The 17,893-nt window shown below is 41.3% G+C and overlaps 1 protein-coding gene across 6 annotated transcripts in view; it reads left to right on the top strand.

The window, feature by feature from the left end:
• Positions 1 to 17,893, top strand: part of LOC106586049 (dachshund homolog 1) — a 290,058-nt gene that overhangs the window by 154,384 nt on the left and 117,781 nt on the right. For all 6 annotated transcript variants that reach the window (XM_045707806.2, XM_014172867.3, XM_014172869.3 and 3 more), the window contains exon 2: positions 14,978 to 15,093. In XM_045707806.2, the coding sequence (XP_045563762.1) occupies positions 14,978 to 15,093 (116 nt within the window). The remainder of the gene's footprint in view (positions 1 to 14,977; positions 15,094 to 17,893) is intronic.

Below are 17,893 nucleotides of genomic sequence, written 5' to 3'. Positions count from 1 at the left end.
ATGGTTGACAATGATTTTTGTTTTAGGATTTGGACGCTGCTTTATTAGCCGTCCATATTAATGAGTCAATTAATTCCCATTCGTCTTCCTTGCCGACTGGCCCTCTGTTTGTTTTTGCCTGACCTTTTCATCTTAGACGCATTTCACGCTCCGTTCGCTTTAAGCACTTACTCCATACTGCGTTTCCCATAGCCGCCTCGTCCAAAAAAGGGAGTTTTTTTAATGTGTTTAGCAGTAAGCCTCTCTTCCCTCTTTTTTCTCCCTCCCTTTCCTGTCTCTCTCCCCCTCTTTATTTTACTGTCTCTCCCTCCATCTCTTTCGATCTCCCTCCCACTGTCTTCTCTCTCCGTTCTCTCTCTTTTACTCTCTCCCTCCTCTATTCAGCTCTCTTTCTCTATCCCTCCCTCTCTCTCTCCCTCCCTCCTTCCCCCACCTCTCTCTCTCTCTCTCTCTCTCTCTTCACCCTCTGTCAGCATGCCTGGTGGATGTATCCTATTCCAGATATGACAGGAAATATGCTATTACAGCATGCTGAGCATTTGCCTGACAGCGTTCACAATAAAACAGCTACATTTCCCTTCCATTAGGTTATCTGTAAAAAACCCTTTCTCTAATGTATGAACATCCCATGTTATATACTTAAAGACTTTGACTTAAAGTAGCCCCCCAGAACCACATAACATTTTAGCCTCGGTCTGCATTTCATTCAGTTAGTTATGAGGACAGGATAAATAATTGAGTAGTGCAGCTGGACTGTGTACAATTTTGTAAGGGATGCCTCCGAAATGAGATTAATCAGTGCGGCAGGCATTGTGGGGAAAGTTTGTGCTGAATGCCTGACAGTCCTGCTCTTTCTCTCATTTCAAATGTTGGCAGGCTAGCAGGAATCTCCAAGGGAAATGCGATCCTTTCATACTTGAGTAATTGATGAATTGTATGCAATATGCAAACGAGATTCCATAAATCTTATGAATGACAGCTTAATTTATATGAGCAGTAATGAATGCAGGATTATATTTTAATTAAATATCCTCAAAGGCACCCTGACTGGGTAAGTTTTTTAAAGCCTTGTTTTGAAGACTTGTTTCATATGTATCGCAGTTCATGAAAAAGAGAGATCAGTCAGTGCGTGGTTGGATTACATTTCCTCACAGTTTGAAGATAAGACTTGCTCTGTTTTGTCGAACCAAAGGAATTTGCAATTAATAAATATTGCGTAGGAGTAAAAAATATATATATCATATCTCGCAATCTCATTTAGGCTTTCCTGAAACTGTTGACTCTCGTACATTTGATTAACAGCATTTTACTTTTAGCCCTATCTGATTTATAACATTTGGTACAGTATCTTTTTAATTAAGGGAATCATCCATTAGGCATGGAAAAGTCAACCAATTATGAGTTAGCTCATCAATTCCCAGGATGTAGGAAGTAGTCTGCTTACTCATTATCACAGACCGTAGAACTCATGTTTAACAATCGAAACTTAACAATTATCCTTTTTTTCTACTCCATATTATTTGACCTTTATTTAAGCAGGGAGTCAACATTGAGACCAGGGTCTCTTTCACAAGCAATTTCAGAAGACAGCATCAAAATCAAATAAAAACAAGTGAAATACAGCACATTCCACAATAAGAAGTTCCCCAATCAATAAGTGTTTCAAACAAATGTGATGGAGTTTAAATACATTTTAAGTTGTAAAGGAAGTAGTAGCTAGAAAACTAGACATGTCATATGTAATATGTCATCTTTGGTGACATATACAGTAGATGACATATAACAACACTAATTTGAATGAGACCATGTTGAGCATACAGCACCGTGCCAGCATGGGTCTGGTTCATTTCATGACATAGTACAGTATAGGTAACTACAGGCAAAGGAAGGAACCACATTACCTGGGCAGGCTTTCCTCTGTGCCACTGTGCTATCTGATAGCCCTACCCACCGTGTTGCTAATCAGTCGGTTACCACAGACAAAAGGAAGCAGGAAGGAAGAACACTCTCAGAACCCCCCATTCTTCTAATCTGAACACCATGGATCCATCCCAAATAGCACTCTATTCCCAATATAGTGCACTACTTTTCACCAGGGCCCATAGGGCTCTGGTTAAAAGTACTGTACTGTATAGGGAATAGGGTGTAATTTGGGATGGAACCCATACACTCTTAGAAAAAAGGTGCTATCTAGAACCTAAAAGGGTTCTTTGGTTGTCCCCATAGGAGAACCCTTTGTAGAACCCTTTCCAAAGAGTGTAGAGTAGAGCTGGGCACTAAAGCAGGATCTAAAGACAGGCAGTAGCCTTGGGATTGATGCTGCTAACTCTATACCCTTCTTTGATTCCAATGAATCTGGTCTGTGATATATTGTTCCAAGACAAAAGTCTCACGGTTTACCAACTGATGCAGCTGTTCCGACTGCTAATAAGAAAGAATGGGGTATTGATACACGCACATGCACAAACAGACAGACAGACACACACACACACACAGAGACTGACACACACACACACACACACACACACACACACACACACACACACACACACACACACACACACACACACACACACACACACACACACAATAATAATACAGCTACTGTATCTGAATCTGATAAGGGAAATGTGGCTACCTGTGCGAGGGACTATTTGACAGGTGTGAGGAAAAGCTGATGGAGATAAAGCAACAGAGGCTCAATGCAAATAAATGATACAGATAAGAGATGCGGGAGAGGATGGATGGATGGATGAGAAAAAAAGATGGATGGATAAATATAAATAAATACATTTGTTCTCATGTATCACTATCTTACCCTTTGTGAGATTTCTTCAGCATACCTATTTGTGGGCCTGCGATGTGTGAAAAGTAAATGTCCTTTTTAGGAACATATGGGAGAGTGGGGTAAGTTGAGCCAATGGGGTAAATTGAGCCCCCCTTGTTTCTATGAAACCTTACACAAAATGTATAATTTGACAAAATACTCAGGAAGAGGTCATCATTTCATGGATGGGAGAAACCACGTGGAAAAAGTGGTAAGCAAGTTAGTTAATTCTTATCCGGTGAAATTGGAGAGCGTGAAATTCAAACTACAGTATTATAAATATTTAACTTTCATAAAATCACAAGTGTAATACATCAAAATAAAGCTTAACTTCTTGTTAATCCAGCCGCTGTGTCAGATTTCAAAAAGGCTTTACGGCGAAAGCACACCATGCGATTATCTGAGGTCAGCGCCCCGCATACAAACACATGAAAAACATATTTCAACCAGGCAGGTGCGACACGAAAGTCAGAAATAGCAATATAAAAAAATGCCTTACCTTTGATGATCTTCTTCTGTTGGCACGCCAAAAAGTCCCAGTTACATCACAAATGGTCCTTTTGTTCGATAATGTCCTTCTTTATATCCATAACAACTCAGTTTAGCTGGCACGCTTCAGTCAATAATCCACCCAGTTTCCCTCCATCAAAATGCATACAAAATGAATCCCAAACGTTACTAATAAACTTTTCCAAACAAGTCAAACAATGTTTATAATCAAACCTTAGGTACCCTAATATGTAAATAAACAATAACATTTAAGACGGAGAATCGTTATTGTCTTTACCGGAGAAAAATACCAAAGAACGCGTTCTCTTCCACGCACTTGGAAACACTACAGCCAAAATGGGAGCCACCTAGAAAAACTACAATTTCTGGCTCATTTTTCCAAAACCCAGCCTGAAACTCTTTCTGTTGAGATCTAGTGGAAGCCCTAGGAACTGCAATCTGGGAGGACTTGGCCTTATAATAAATGTGACAGCCATTGAAATTAGTGGTAGGCTGAATTTTGTTTGGGGGGGATGGTTTGTCCTTGGGGTTTCACCTGCCATGTCAGTTCTGTTATACTCGCATACATAATTTTAGCAGTTTTAGAAACTTTAAAGTGTTTTCTATCCAAATCCACCAATTATATGCATATCCCAGCTTCTGGGCCTGAGTAACAGGCAGTTTACTTTGGGCATGATTTTCATCCGGACGTCAAAATACTGCCCCCTACCCAAGAGAGGTTAAAAACAAACAAATGATTTTCACCAAGTCAAATGAAGTTATAGTATTAGAGGTTTCATGATGCTTATATCGAAAACAAAGTAGATCATTTTAAGATTGTTCTATATATCAGTTGGGGTCTCTATAAGCTACAATGAGGTCCTAAACCTAGCATGTAAGTGATGTGGGCTAATATAGTCCAAATTAAATAAAGAAATAAGAAATTAAGATATATCAGAATAAGCAATGTCAGAGTCTGGAATAAAAGTTTGGACACATCTATACATTCAAGGGTTTTTCTTAATTTTTTACTATTTTCTACATTGTAGAACAATAGTAAATACTTCAAAACTATGAAATAACCCATATGGAATCTTATAGAAACCAAAGAAGTGTTAAACAAATCAAGATATATTTTATATTTGAGATTCTTCAAAGTAGCCACCCTTTGCTTTGATGACAGCTTTGCACACTGTTGGCATTCTCTCACCCAGTTCATGAGGTAGTCACCTGGAATGCATTTCAATTAACAGGTGTGCCTTGTTAAAAGTTAATTTGTGAAATGTATTTCCTTCTTAATATGTTTGAGCCATTCAGTTGTGTTCTGACAAGGTAGGTAGTGGTATACCGAAGATAGCCCTATTTGGTAAAAGACCAATATTATGGCAAGAACAGCTCAAATAAGCAAAGAGAAATGACAGTCCATCATTAATTTTAGATATGAAGGTCAGTCCATCAGGAAAATGTCAAGAACTTTGAATGTTTCTTCATGTGCAGTCGCAAAAACCATCAAGCGCTATGATGAAACTGGCTCTCATGTGGACCGCCACAGGAAAGGAAGACCCAGAGTTTCCTCTGCTGCAGAGGAGGAGTTCATTAGAATTAACTGCACCTCAGATTGCAGCCCAAATAAATGCTTCACAGAGTTCAAGTACAGATACATCTCAACATCAACTGTTCAGAGGAGACTGCGTGAATCAGGCCTTCATGGTCGCATTGCTGCACAGAAACCTCTACTAAAGGTCACCAATAAGATGAAGAGGCTTGTTTGGGCCAACAAACACCAGCAATGGACATTAGACTGGTGGAAATATGTCCTTTGGTCTGATGAGTCCAAATTTTAGATTTTTGGTTCCACCCGCCATGTTTTTGTGAGACGCAGAATAGGTGAACAGATGATCTCCGCATGTGTGGTTCCCACCGTGAATCATGGAGGAGGAGGTGTGATGGTGTGGGGGTGCTTGGCTGGTGACACTGTCTGTGATTTATTTAGAATTCCAGGCACACTTAACCTGCATGGCTACCACAGCATTCTGCAGCGACATGCCATCCCAACTGGTTTGCGCTTAATGGGACTATCATTTGTTTTTCAACAGGACAATGACCTAACAGACCTCCAGGCTATGTAAGGGCTATTTGACCAGGAAGGAGAGTGATGGTGTGCTGCATCAGATGACCTGGCCTCCACAATCACCCAACCTCAACCCAATTGAGATTATTTGGGATGAGTTGGACCGCAGAGTGAAGAAAAAGCAGCCAACAAGTGCTCAGCATATGTGGGAACTCCTTCAAGACTGTTGGAAATGCATACCAGGTGAAGCTGGTTGAGAGAATGCCAAGCGTGTGCAAAGCTGTCATCAAGGGAAAGGGTGGCTTCTTTGAAGAATATGAAATATGCTTAACACTTTTTTGGTGACTACATGATTCCATGTGTGTTATTTCATAGTTTTGATGTCTTCACTATTATTCTACAATGTAGAAAATAGTAAAAATAAATAAAAACCCTTGAATGAGTAGGTTTGTCCAAACTTTTGAGTAGTGCTATATATATATGTATAAGTTGAGCCAACGACCATGGGGTTTGTTGAGCCAATGGCAAATTGAAGTGTTTTATTCCCAGGTGTTATTCCCATCATTGCTGGGATATGCGTTACCAACAAGGGCTGGCCTATGTATGTTAAAAGTTTAAAAAAAAAAGAAGTACAAAGTGTTTGTTCGGTGTTACGACTAATAACAGATGCTTAAAGTGATTAAAAGACAACAATTTGTGATTGTGTTGAATTGTGTTTGGGAAATAAATATAGACATTGTTTTTAAAAAGTACTGGTATTAACACACCCTGTTCCACTTTGTTTTCATTAAATTGAACCTTTATTTAACTAGGCAAGTCAGTTAAGAACAAATTCTTATTTACAATGACGGCCTACTTGGAAACAGTGGGTTAACTGCCTTGTTCAGGGGCAGAACAACAGATTTTTACCTTGTCAGCTCAGGGATTTGATCCAGCAACCTTTCAGTTACTGGCCCAATGCTCTAACCACTAGGCTACTTGCCGCCTCGTAATGTTTACATGAATCCTGATTATTTCCAGGGATACACAACATCCTAAACTATATGTAGAATTTTTGTTTGAAAGAATACTTTCTAACAAAATATGACGATGTGATGCTTAAATGTCCATGCACCCGCATGAGCATAATAAAAATAATCCCCATAAAAATCTGTCAGTTTATGCTAGAGATATCAGCCAATCTGCCAACTTCTGTCTGTAGTATCCAAACAGTTTTGGGATACACACTAATATCACCCCGCTGTGAAAAGGTGAGACTCTCGTGAATACATACATGTCGGTTGTTTTGCTTTAGGACGCCCACAGGCCTGAGAAAATGAATGGCAGTGTATATGGAGACGGTTTAGTGCCAAGAAAAAGGGGTTAAATACATGTTTCCTGCTCTTTCTTATATCTCTCAGAACAAACTTACTTTAGATCGTTTTGGGGGACTATCTGTTGTTCCGTGTAGTGAATCTGTTATTCAATGCGTTTGTAAGGGTGGCAAGGTAGCCTAGCAGTTAAGAGCGTTGGGCCAGTAACTGAAACGTGGCTGGATCAAAGCCCCGAGCCAACTACAGTAAGTGAAAAATCTCTTGATGTGCCCTTGAGCAAGGCACTTAACTCTAGTTGCTCTGGATAAGAGCATCTGGTAAATTACTAAAGTGTGAAGGCTTTGTCAGTAAGGCCAAATAAAATTTTTCATCCAATAATTGTTTTATATACACTGCTCAAAAAAATAAAGGGAACACTTAAACAACACAATGTAACTCCAAGTCAATCACACTTCTGTGAAATCAAACTGTCCACTTAGGAAGCAACACTGATTGACAATACATTTCACATTCTGTTGTGCAAATGGAATAGACAACAGGTGGAAATTATAGGCAATTAGCAAGACACCCCCAATAAAGGAGTGGTTCTGCAGGTGGGGACCACAGACCACTTCTCAGTTCCTATGCTTCCTGGCTGATGTTTTGGTCACTTTTGAATGCTGGCAGTGCTTTCACTCTAGTGGTATCATGAGACGGAGTCTACAACCCACACAAGTGGCTCAGGTAGTGCAGCTCAACCAGGATGGCACATCAATGCGAGCTGTGGCAAGAAGGTTTGCTGTGTCTGTCAGCGTAGTGTCCAGAGCATGGAGGCGCTACCAGTAGACAGGCCAGTACATCAGGAGACGTGGAGGAGGCCGTAGGAGGGCAACAACCAAGCAGCAGGACCGCTACCTCCGCCTTTGCGCAAGGAGGAGCAGGAGAAGCACTGCCAGAGCCCTGCAAAATGACCTCCAGCAGGCCACAAATGTGCATGTGTCTGCTCAAACGGTCAGAAACAGACTCCATGAGGGTGGAATGAGGGCCCGACGTCCACAGGTGGGGGTTGTGCTTACAGCCCAACACCGTGCAGGACATTTGGCATTTGCCAGAGAACACCAAGATTGGCAAATTTGCCACTGGCGCCCTGTGCTCTTCACAGATGAAAGCAGGTTCACACTGAGCACGTGACAGACGTGACAGAGTCTGGAGACGCCGTGGAGAACATTCTGCTGCTTGCAACATCCTCCAGAATGACCGGTTTGGCGGTGGGTCAGTCATGGTGTGGGGTGGCATTTCTTTGGGGGGCCGCACAGCCCTCCATGTGCTCGCCAGAGGTAGCCTGACTGCCATTAGGTACCGAGATGAGATCCTCAGACCCTTGTGAGACCATATGCTGGTGTGGTTGGCCCTGGGTTCCTCCTAATGCAAGACAATGCTAGACCTCATGTGGCTGGAGTGTGTCAGCAGTTCCTGCAAGAGGAAGGCATTGATGCTATGGACTGGCCCGCCCGTTCCCCAGACCTGAATCCAATTGAGCACATCTGGGACATCATGTCTCGCTCCATCCACCAACGCCACGTTGCACCACAGACTGTCCAGGAGTTGGCGGATGCTTTAGTCCAGGTCTGGGAGGAGATCCCTCAGGGGACCATCCGCCACCTCATCAGGAGCATGCCCAGGCATTGTAGGGAGGTCATACAGGCACGTGGAGGCCACACACACTACTAAGCCTCATTTTGACTTGTTTTAAGGACATTACATCAAAGTTGGATCAGTCTGTAGTGTGGTTTTCCACTTTAATTTTGAGTGCGACGCCAAATCCAGACCTCCATGGGTTGATAAATTGGATTTCCATTGATTATTTTTGTGTGATTTTGTTGTCAACACATTCAACTATGTAAAGAAAAAAGTATTTAATAAGATTATTTCTTTCATTCAGATCTAGGATGTGTTGTTTAAGTGTTCCCTTTATTTTTTTGAGCAGTATATAATTTCTTTCACTCTCCCTACGTTGTCTAATAAAATGTTATATTATATTCTCCAAAACAGGTTTTACAACCCAAACAACAACAAAAAAAGACATGACAGTATACCTAATTGTCAATTCCTTCCCATTACTAAAGTTAAACAGTTAATTTGAGTTGTGTCCCCTCTACCAACAATCCTATCTTATCTGCAGGGATGGTAAATTGCGCGTTGTTTACAACCCAGCCTTGTTATCCCTGTCCTTCAAACAAACACAAAGATAACCTCTTCAGGGAATTGCGTATTAGAGCAACTCGATTGAACCGAATAGAAAATATATAAATTCAGCACATTTAGCCCTGGTGTTTCTAAATGGCTTCCCAACATTGTTTTTCCCCTGACTGTTTGTCTTTCACTGTCGAGAAGGTAAGCAGCTACGTTTTTGTTCTATCAAAAAGACCTTGTTCCATCGCTGGTAGTGGTCACCACCTCAGCAAACCAATTAATGGGCCTCACTTGGCTATCTCCAAAAGAAATGAAAAATAAACTCTAGATAATCCCTCAGTTAAAAGGTTATGCGGGGGCAATAAAAGCTATTTTGTTAATTTATTTACTCGCTGCTCTCTCGAGATAAAGAAAAGGAACAATTAGGGAATTCTAGGTGAGAGATTTTGAAAAGGGCAATGACATTGGGTTAATATTTTATAAGGCTTGATTGGCAGAGGCCTGGAGAGGGAAAGCTTTGTTTACACACAGAATGATTCCGTTACTCCTTACCTTTCAGAGATGTCAAACAGAAGACAAAGATAAAAAGGTCAATGGCTCGATTTGAGGCAACACAAAATAATACTTGGGTAAACCTGACTTGAGTAAATCTGCCATAATGCATACACATTGACCCAGACTAGGCCTACATTGATAACTTCATCTGAAGATGTCCCTTTTAGATGATTTGTAAGGAAAAGCTTGCTTACTTGGAGATAAGAAATCAGCATTTTATAGTTTGAATTGATTTGTAATAGATCATAATCACTACATTTACCGTCATTCCGCGTAACAATCATAATCACGGTATTCGCCGAAACAAGATCCCTTTCATTCGTAGTTGTTGTTGACTGGAAAGTCTCATAGGGTGGAGGTGCACTGTTGCGCCATGCGATCTAAAAGACTGATGTGATATCTGATGTATTGGTATTATACAGTATCACCTCATGTCTGCTTCCTGTAAAAGGGGGTGAGAACATGAATTTAATTATTGGGCTTTTATTGCGTTGTTGCATTGAAATTGGACCCGCACGGTTTAGTGTATTGTTGGGCCTTGTGTAATCTGATTGCCTAGGCAGCATAGTGGTTTAGATAGTATCAGGGTCCCCGACATTTACTGTTCAGTCAACACAGACCCAGTCCATTAAAGGAAGTGTGGTGGTTCAGGGAAAGTTCAGCCACTATTTTGTTTTCACCATGGTAGCAAAACAGCTAAAGGAGAGCAAGGAAGAATTCCTCGATTCGTAACATATTTTGCAGGGTTGGTGGGGTCCTATTTGGTTTCCAGAGTTATGAAACCCCACTGATTATCCTGTGTTGGAAACACAAAAGGAGGAGTGGCTAGTCTGTGCTTAAAAGGCTGGTTCACCCAAATTAAAGGGACACTTCACCCACATGACCAAATTACTTATACGATGAAAGTGGTCTATGTACAAATCCACACTTTGGTTTTGCTTACCTAGCCATCAACCGCTAATAGTAGCACTTTCAAAACCCAAAAACCCAAATAAAAGTCAATGTACCCTAATATACATAACATTAATTAATATCTCAAAGTCTCTAAAAAGGATTTTGCAGTACAATAACTTGGTTTGGTATGTTATGTTGAGATGATTTGCGTATTACATTTTAAATCATGATACTTTTGTCTGTAGGTCTAGATACAGTACTTTCTTGATCAACCAAATACTGTATCCCAATCACACTGAGTCTTTAATTTAAACCATCTCTCCCTGCAATAATGCCCTACTTCTGAGGAGTTTATGTGCCAAGCTATTTAGGGAGTTAGCATCTGCAGCTTGACAAATAGCTCTTTTGTTTTGGGCCAGGTTGAGTTCCATTGTCAATCCACTGTACAGCATGGTCCTGCATGGGCCCAGTAGAAAAATGAAAAGTATGGACATTCAGTAGTCAGGTGCTGCATAGAGAAAAAGAAATACAGGACAAAAGTGATGTCCGCAACTCTAATACTTCCCAGTGAATTATAGTGACACACACATAAGACGGTTTGGCCCACTGGCATCTTTGTCAGGCTCAACCATATGGGAAGGAGTATATGAAATGCTAGAGAGTTCATAATGATCCCTGTTGAGTGTTAATAAGTTAAAATGCCCTCAGTGTCTCTTAATGCAATTCTCTCAGGACCTGTATTATATGATGAAAAGTATGGGTTATGCACCCAATGGCTAACATAATTGAATATTAAACTGAAATTAATTGAATATATCAAATATATAAAACCATACATTGCTTCTGGTATATACACTGAGTATACCAAACATTGTATGTCCTTTTGGTGGTGGACCATTCTTGATACACAGGGGAAACTGTTGAGCGTGAAAAACCCAGCAGCGTTGACACAAACTGGTGTGCCTGGCACCTGCTGCCATACCCTGTTCAAAGGCACTTAAATATTTTGTCTTGCCCATTCACTCATTCAATCCATGTCTCAATTGTCGCAAGGCTTAACACTCCTTCTTTAACCTGTCTCCTCCCCTTCATCTACACTGATTGAAGTGGATTTAACAAGTGACATCAATAAGGGATCAGAGCTGTCACTTGGATTCACCTGGTCAGTCTACTGTATGTTATGGAAAGAGCAGGTGTTTTGTATAGTCCGTGTAGTGCAGTGAGCGCCATAATTCATTGAACAATGACCATTTTTTTGTTATTTTAGTTCTGTACTCTAGCACTTTGAGTTTGAAAGGATACAATGACAATGAGGGTGAAGTGGAGACTGTCAGCTTTAATTTGAGGGTATTTTCATACATATCGGATGAACTGTTTAGAAATGATAGAAACTTTTGTACATTGTCCCCCCCATTTTCAGGCATCAAAAAACATTGGACAGTTTAACATAATGTAGAATAATGTAATCATTGTTAATATTTGGTCGCGTATCCTTTGCATGCAATGACTGCTTGAAGTCTGCGATGCATCGACATCACCAGATGCTGGGTATCTTCCCTGGTGATGCTCTGCCAGGCCTGTACTGCAGCCATCTTCAGTTCCTGCTTGTTTCGGGGACTTATTGCCTTCAGTCTCCTCTTCAGCATGTAAAATGCATGTCCAACTGGATTCAGATCCGTTGATTGACTCGGACAGTCAAGGATTTTCCACTATTTGGCCATCATTAACCCCTTTGTTGCTTTAGCAGTATGTTTAGGGTCATTGTCTTGTTGCATGATGAAGTGCCGTCCAATGAGTTGAGGCATTTGGTTTTATCTGAGCGGATCATGGGCATGTCTTTTTTTTCTCCACACTTTCCTCTTTCCATCACTCTGGTACATGTTAATCTTTGTCTCATCTGTCCACAATACTTTTTTCCAGAACTCTTGGGGCTCTTTTAGGGCTTTTTAGCAAACTGTAATCTCGCCTTTCTGTTCTTCAGGCTTATCAGTGGTTTGCATCTTGTAGTGTACCCTCTGAAGTCCTGCTGGTGGAGTCTTCTACGTATGGTAGACTTTGACACATCTACACCTGCATCCAGGAGAGTAACGACACAAATTAATACACCAGCCTAACGACACATGAAGCCAATTCAACAAATACTTGTAGTACCTTAAAATGGGGGGACCATGTACAAAAGGTGCTGTCATTTCTAAACGGTTCATCCGATATGTATGAAATTTATCATGCTAAATCTAGCCCATGCTAATATACATTATTGGGGTGCATGGGTATTACAATGCATGGTTATTAACTATGTCCCAGACATACTGTACTTCATGACCACAACATGCAGTGGCCCAATGATATCTGTTTCAGATGACACCCCCTATTTTGTTATGGTACAGCTTTCACCGCCAGTGCTTTGTAGTCCACTGCATACAAAGTTGAAATGCTACCCCTCTAAATACACAGACATATCTTCTTCTAGCCTATCTAAACATGACTTCTACTAAACTGTTCCTTTCTACCAGCACCCACATCGTCTGGTCCCCTCTGGCCATCAGCTCCAAGTCGATGTGACATGTTTTGTCCACTGGAGTTTTTCTGCTTTTAGTTTTGTTTGAAAAAAGCCTTTCACCCATCACATGCCCTCTATTGAGGTCTTTCATAAATAATTCAGACAGAGAATAAGTGAAAGTGATGACAGTAAAACTGTCTGAGATCTCTCCCTCTCATAAGATCAAAGAGGTGGTGGCTCCGTAGAAATGGGAATTACATTTCCAGATGTCCTCAGGTTGAACGGACACTTATTTGTTCTCTCTCTCTTTTTCTTTCTTCCTCTCTCTCTTGCTATCTTTTTACCTCTCTTTTGTTCAATTTTTTTTCGCTCTTCTTTCTCTCTCGCTATCTTTTATCTCTCTCTCTCTCATTTGTGTGTGAGTCAGATAATGTGTGAGGGAGAGAGTACTTAGGCTGCATATAGGTAAATACACATCACAAAGAAAAAGGACTGAATAGATTAAACTTCTGAGACTGGCTGAACTGACACACCACTGTGTTCAACCATTTATCATTATGGGAAATGTCAATTGAGTTCAACTTCTACTCCTGTTGTTTGAGCATGAAACCTCTTTTCTTAAATTTCAATAAACTATTTTGTATTTCAATAATGCTGTTGATAGTTTAGAAGATTCACTTTTGGAAGATCTGAAGAGATGATTCCATGCAAAATATTGAGGATGATGTGATAACGAGCTATAGTATACCTGCTAACTGTGGTCTTCTATAGAAGTGAAATATATAGTTTTTCTCCGGCATGGGGAAGGAAAAAGTAGTGTTGCTTAAAATTGACTATTATCACTGATAATGCATGCAACCAGTATCATGACTTGGCAATTCATTTTCTCCACCAAAGATACCTCTTCAGTCTATGTCCCATAATGGAATGTGCCTAATAAAATCCCTGCGCCTTGAATATGTGATCATATTGACAATAAATCCCATAGGCTTTTTAAAACTATAACTACGCCAGCTAAAGTTTATATCGATTGCGATACAAAGCTTATTAATAAGTAACTGATTAAGATATGGGGGGGAATACATACACAGGCTACATCAGCTCAGCTCTGAAAGTAAGCCAGAGGAGTCATTTATCACGTCCAAATCTGGGCTCCTTCTCGTTTGCAGTAATAAACGGGGGCCCATCAGAAAGATCCAACAAGTCTGAATCACCGAATCACCTCGTCTCTCCTCCACCTCCTAGCTACGGCGTCACATTAAATCAAACAAGCGGAACATTTCCTAAGGCACCCAGTGGCTTTTAATTTCCTGAAGAACCTTAACATATCATTCATTACCAGAACTACACATATTTGGGGTTTTTCAAAGTCCTATAAATCAATAGTGGGGCCTGACTGCAATAATTATAGCAAGTTAACATGTAATTTCCAGGCCGAGAGGGCTGCTAGAGCGCTGCGGCCTCGGCTAGGTTTTATCATATGCAAGTGAGGCAATTCAAATAGTGTGCTGGGATATTAATACGCGGGAGCAGGTAACGAGGTACGGCCGATGAATTATGCATCAAAAAGAGGTTGATCTTCAATAAAGGAAATAAATTCAGCGTGTAATCTAATTAGTTACGGGAAGTCTATTATGTTGGAGCGGCGGAAAGCAACTGTCCTTGAAAAGGGAATTTATTTACAGTAACGTGTTTTGTTGGCTCTCTGGAATGGAATTGCATTCTGCAGTGGTCCAAAATGTTAACACCTTCCTCTCCCCCATCTCTTTTTTCCCATCTCACTCTCTCCTCCCTCTCTTTGTCCGTCTTTATTTCAACATGTATTTCAACATTTCTATCCTTCTACCTCTTCCTCATATGTATCTTACTCTGTAACATCTCTCTTTCTCTCCCTATTTTCCCCTCCCCCCTCCCCCCTCTCCTTCACTCATCCCCCCCCTTCTCTCGCTCAGCTCCCTGGCCTACATCTACTTACCCCGTCCCTATTACATTTTCCCCTCCATTCTGTTTTACTTATTATGGTGATGTGTGTGGGGGGGGGGGGGGGGGGTTCACAGAGGAGTATCGAGGGGTATTGAGGATTGTTTTTAGGTAAGGGAAGATGTCTCTACAGAGAGCATCAAAAGTTCAAGTCCTCTTTCTTCTGTCTCTCCCAGCTCCAGACCAGGCAGACCTCCCAAGAGGACCCAGAGTGTGACATCGTCAGAGAACCCACACATCATGCCTCACTCTGTCCCTGGCCTCATGTCCCCTGGAACCTTCCCATCCTCAGGTATGTACTGTAGTTACACACAAACACAGACGCATGCATACACGCAAGTGCACACTAACATACACACGCACATGAGCCACACACAAACACGCACACACACATGCACCCACGAAAAAACACACACATACAGTATTTGCACATAGTCAATGTATACGTACACACACACACTTGTGCACCCACATGAACATGCTAAGCATACACACGCATGCATGGACACACACACACTGAAACAATCCTCCATACCCTCAGCACCCCCACAGCACTCCACGCCTCCCTCTCCTTGTCCTCTAAACTGCAAGCAGAGCGAAGTGACGCATGCACACACAACCACCAGACAACCATCAGACAACCACCAGACAACCAGCCACTCGTTTGAACTAGTTTACAAAAAAAATATGTTTTAACTCATCCCCCGGAAATGGAGAGAGAGAGAGAGAGAGAGAAAAGGAAGGAAAGAGACAGAGAGGGAGAATAAGTTGGAGTGACGTCCTTTTCTCTCAGATTATTTTAGTAGATGCTGCGTTTCGCCTTGAGAGCATTCTAATTAGTGCGATTAAATCCACTCCACTGGTGTATGTACATAGGCATGGTTGATGCTAAAGCAAGCTTTATCGCCACCAGAATCAACAACAACCGTTTGTGACCTAACGTGCCCCCGGGCGAGTCTTAATGCAGCTAATGCTTTTGTTCTATTTGTGGCTGGTTGCATTGTGACGTCTTTGATGTCGCTGGGTGTAAATGCTCTGATTTGCATATTTCGTTTTTCCCCCTCATTTATTTCGATTTTTCCATATTTAATATTTTTTTTTATTGTCTTTAGGTTTCTCTTAACTCTTAGTTTTGCTGTATTAAGCCATCTTGCAAGAAACAACTAAACTGCATATGATTTGTTTTGTTATCTATGTAATCTTACAAGTTTGCCTCCAAGATCTTGCTATGCTCGAGTATTTCTGAAAATCTTCCTACCTTACACTCACATTTTCTCATTGAGAAAAAACAGCATGGGAGTGAGTTATTTTCTTTCAAAGGCAAAAAAAAATTATTCACCTGAGAAATGTTTTAAATTCAATAGCAGACACAGATTGGCCACATTCTTAACAATGGAGGCTCACAGATCAATGCCCAGCTTTGAACTCTGGGAGTGTGGTGAGGTCACATACTATCTGTGTCTTGTTTGGAATGACTCAAAAGGCCATTCGGAACAGCAAAGCAGGACAAAGATGAGAAAGCCATGGTTTTATTTAGTGGAACATAAAGCAACAGAAAAGCCTTTTGATATCCCTCCCCTTTAAGCCCAGATGGAGTCTATGATCTTGACATTTAGTCAGGTTTTTCAGGAAAGCAAGATAAAGTAATTGATTTTTTTTGGTCCCCTCGTAACTTCCTTTCTATGTGTGGCCGCAAAAGCCAAGATGGCTGAACAATTCTCCCTAACTGGCTTCTGTGGTTTGATTATGGTACAAAGTTAGAAACAAAGTTATGACAAATTATTATTCAAAATGATGCAAAGTGATCATACATAGTAGTTTACTTACTAGCAATGGAATACTACTCAGTCCTGTACCCTGTCTCTGCAGAGCAGGTGACTCCATTTAACAAAAATCTGTCCCACATGATGCATTGCACCAAATCCGGCAAATCACCCAATAACCCAATCTCCTCCGATGGCCACCTGCATGGAAACTTCACTCAGAGAGGGGCACAGGTATTGTTCAACCAATGAAGGTTCTTTGAAAATTGGGACTTTTTTAGTTTTGTAGTGCCAAAGTTGAGATACAGTACTTTTTGAAAGTGTGCTTTCCACACAATGACTCAATGACTTATATTTTGAGAAAGCCTATTTATGTGAGAGACATTTTTGTATGTTTTGCCCTTGACACCAGTTCAATTCAGGGAAGGGTGTCTTAATTTGCCATGGTTTCCATTTAAGGAAACACACAAATGTGTGTATGCATTTGTGTGCTTTTGTGCAAGTTTATGTGTGTGCTTGGATGTGCTTATGTGTGTGTGTGTGTGTGTGCATGCATCTATGTGTGTGCATGTGTGCGTGTTTGTTTGTCTGCGTGTGTGCGTGTGTGTGTGTGTGTGTGTGTGTGTGTGTGTGTATGTGTGTGTGTGTGTGTGTACGCCCCAGGGATTGGGGTTGCTCTGGAGTCTTTCCAGTTGCTGATGCATTACAGGCAGATTGGCCCACTAAATGGGATGCCGTGGACTGACAACACACATAGATGACATCTTCTTTACTGTAGAGAGGCTTTCTGAACAGCCTGCATTCAGAGACTCACACTCTGGCCACTACCTAGGCACCCATCTTCACCACTATATCCTAGCTCTGCACACACACAACTTCCCATTCCAGCTTCCAGTTCGCCGCTGGTCATAAGGTTTGTGTGTGTGTGTAATTGATACACAATTTGTCATGTGAATAGCGCTGAAGTTCAAGTGCCGCGGGTGCGGTGTACCCGAGGACTCGCAGAACTCCAAAACCCCAGTTTGTCACTGCCACTACCACCGCCACAGCCAGCCCATGCATAAAATGAAGCTTCCCCAAATCCATGCTCATTGACATGGACTGTCTCTCCTCTTTGCTACTTAGCTTAACCTCTGCATCTCAGTTTTATTTACTGTTTCAGCGCTGCACGTAAGAGTAGAGAGCGAGAGACCGGGGGGACCATACAGTAGCATTACAGAGACAGAGACAGAGAGAGAGAGAGATAGAGAGAAAGCGCAAGCAAAGAGAGAGAGGGAGGGATAGACCATAAAGTAACATTACATACAGATAAAGATATATAGAGAAAAA

Source organism: Salmo salar, chromosome 25 (assembly GCF_965601325.2).
Source record: "Salmo salar chromosome 25, fSalSal1, whole genome shotgun sequence".
Taxonomy (NCBI): domain Eukaryota; kingdom Metazoa; phylum Chordata; class Actinopteri; order Salmoniformes; family Salmonidae; genus Salmo; species Salmo salar.
Note: the sequence above shows the minus strand (reverse complement) of the source record. Positions and strands in the feature narration are given on the sequence as shown.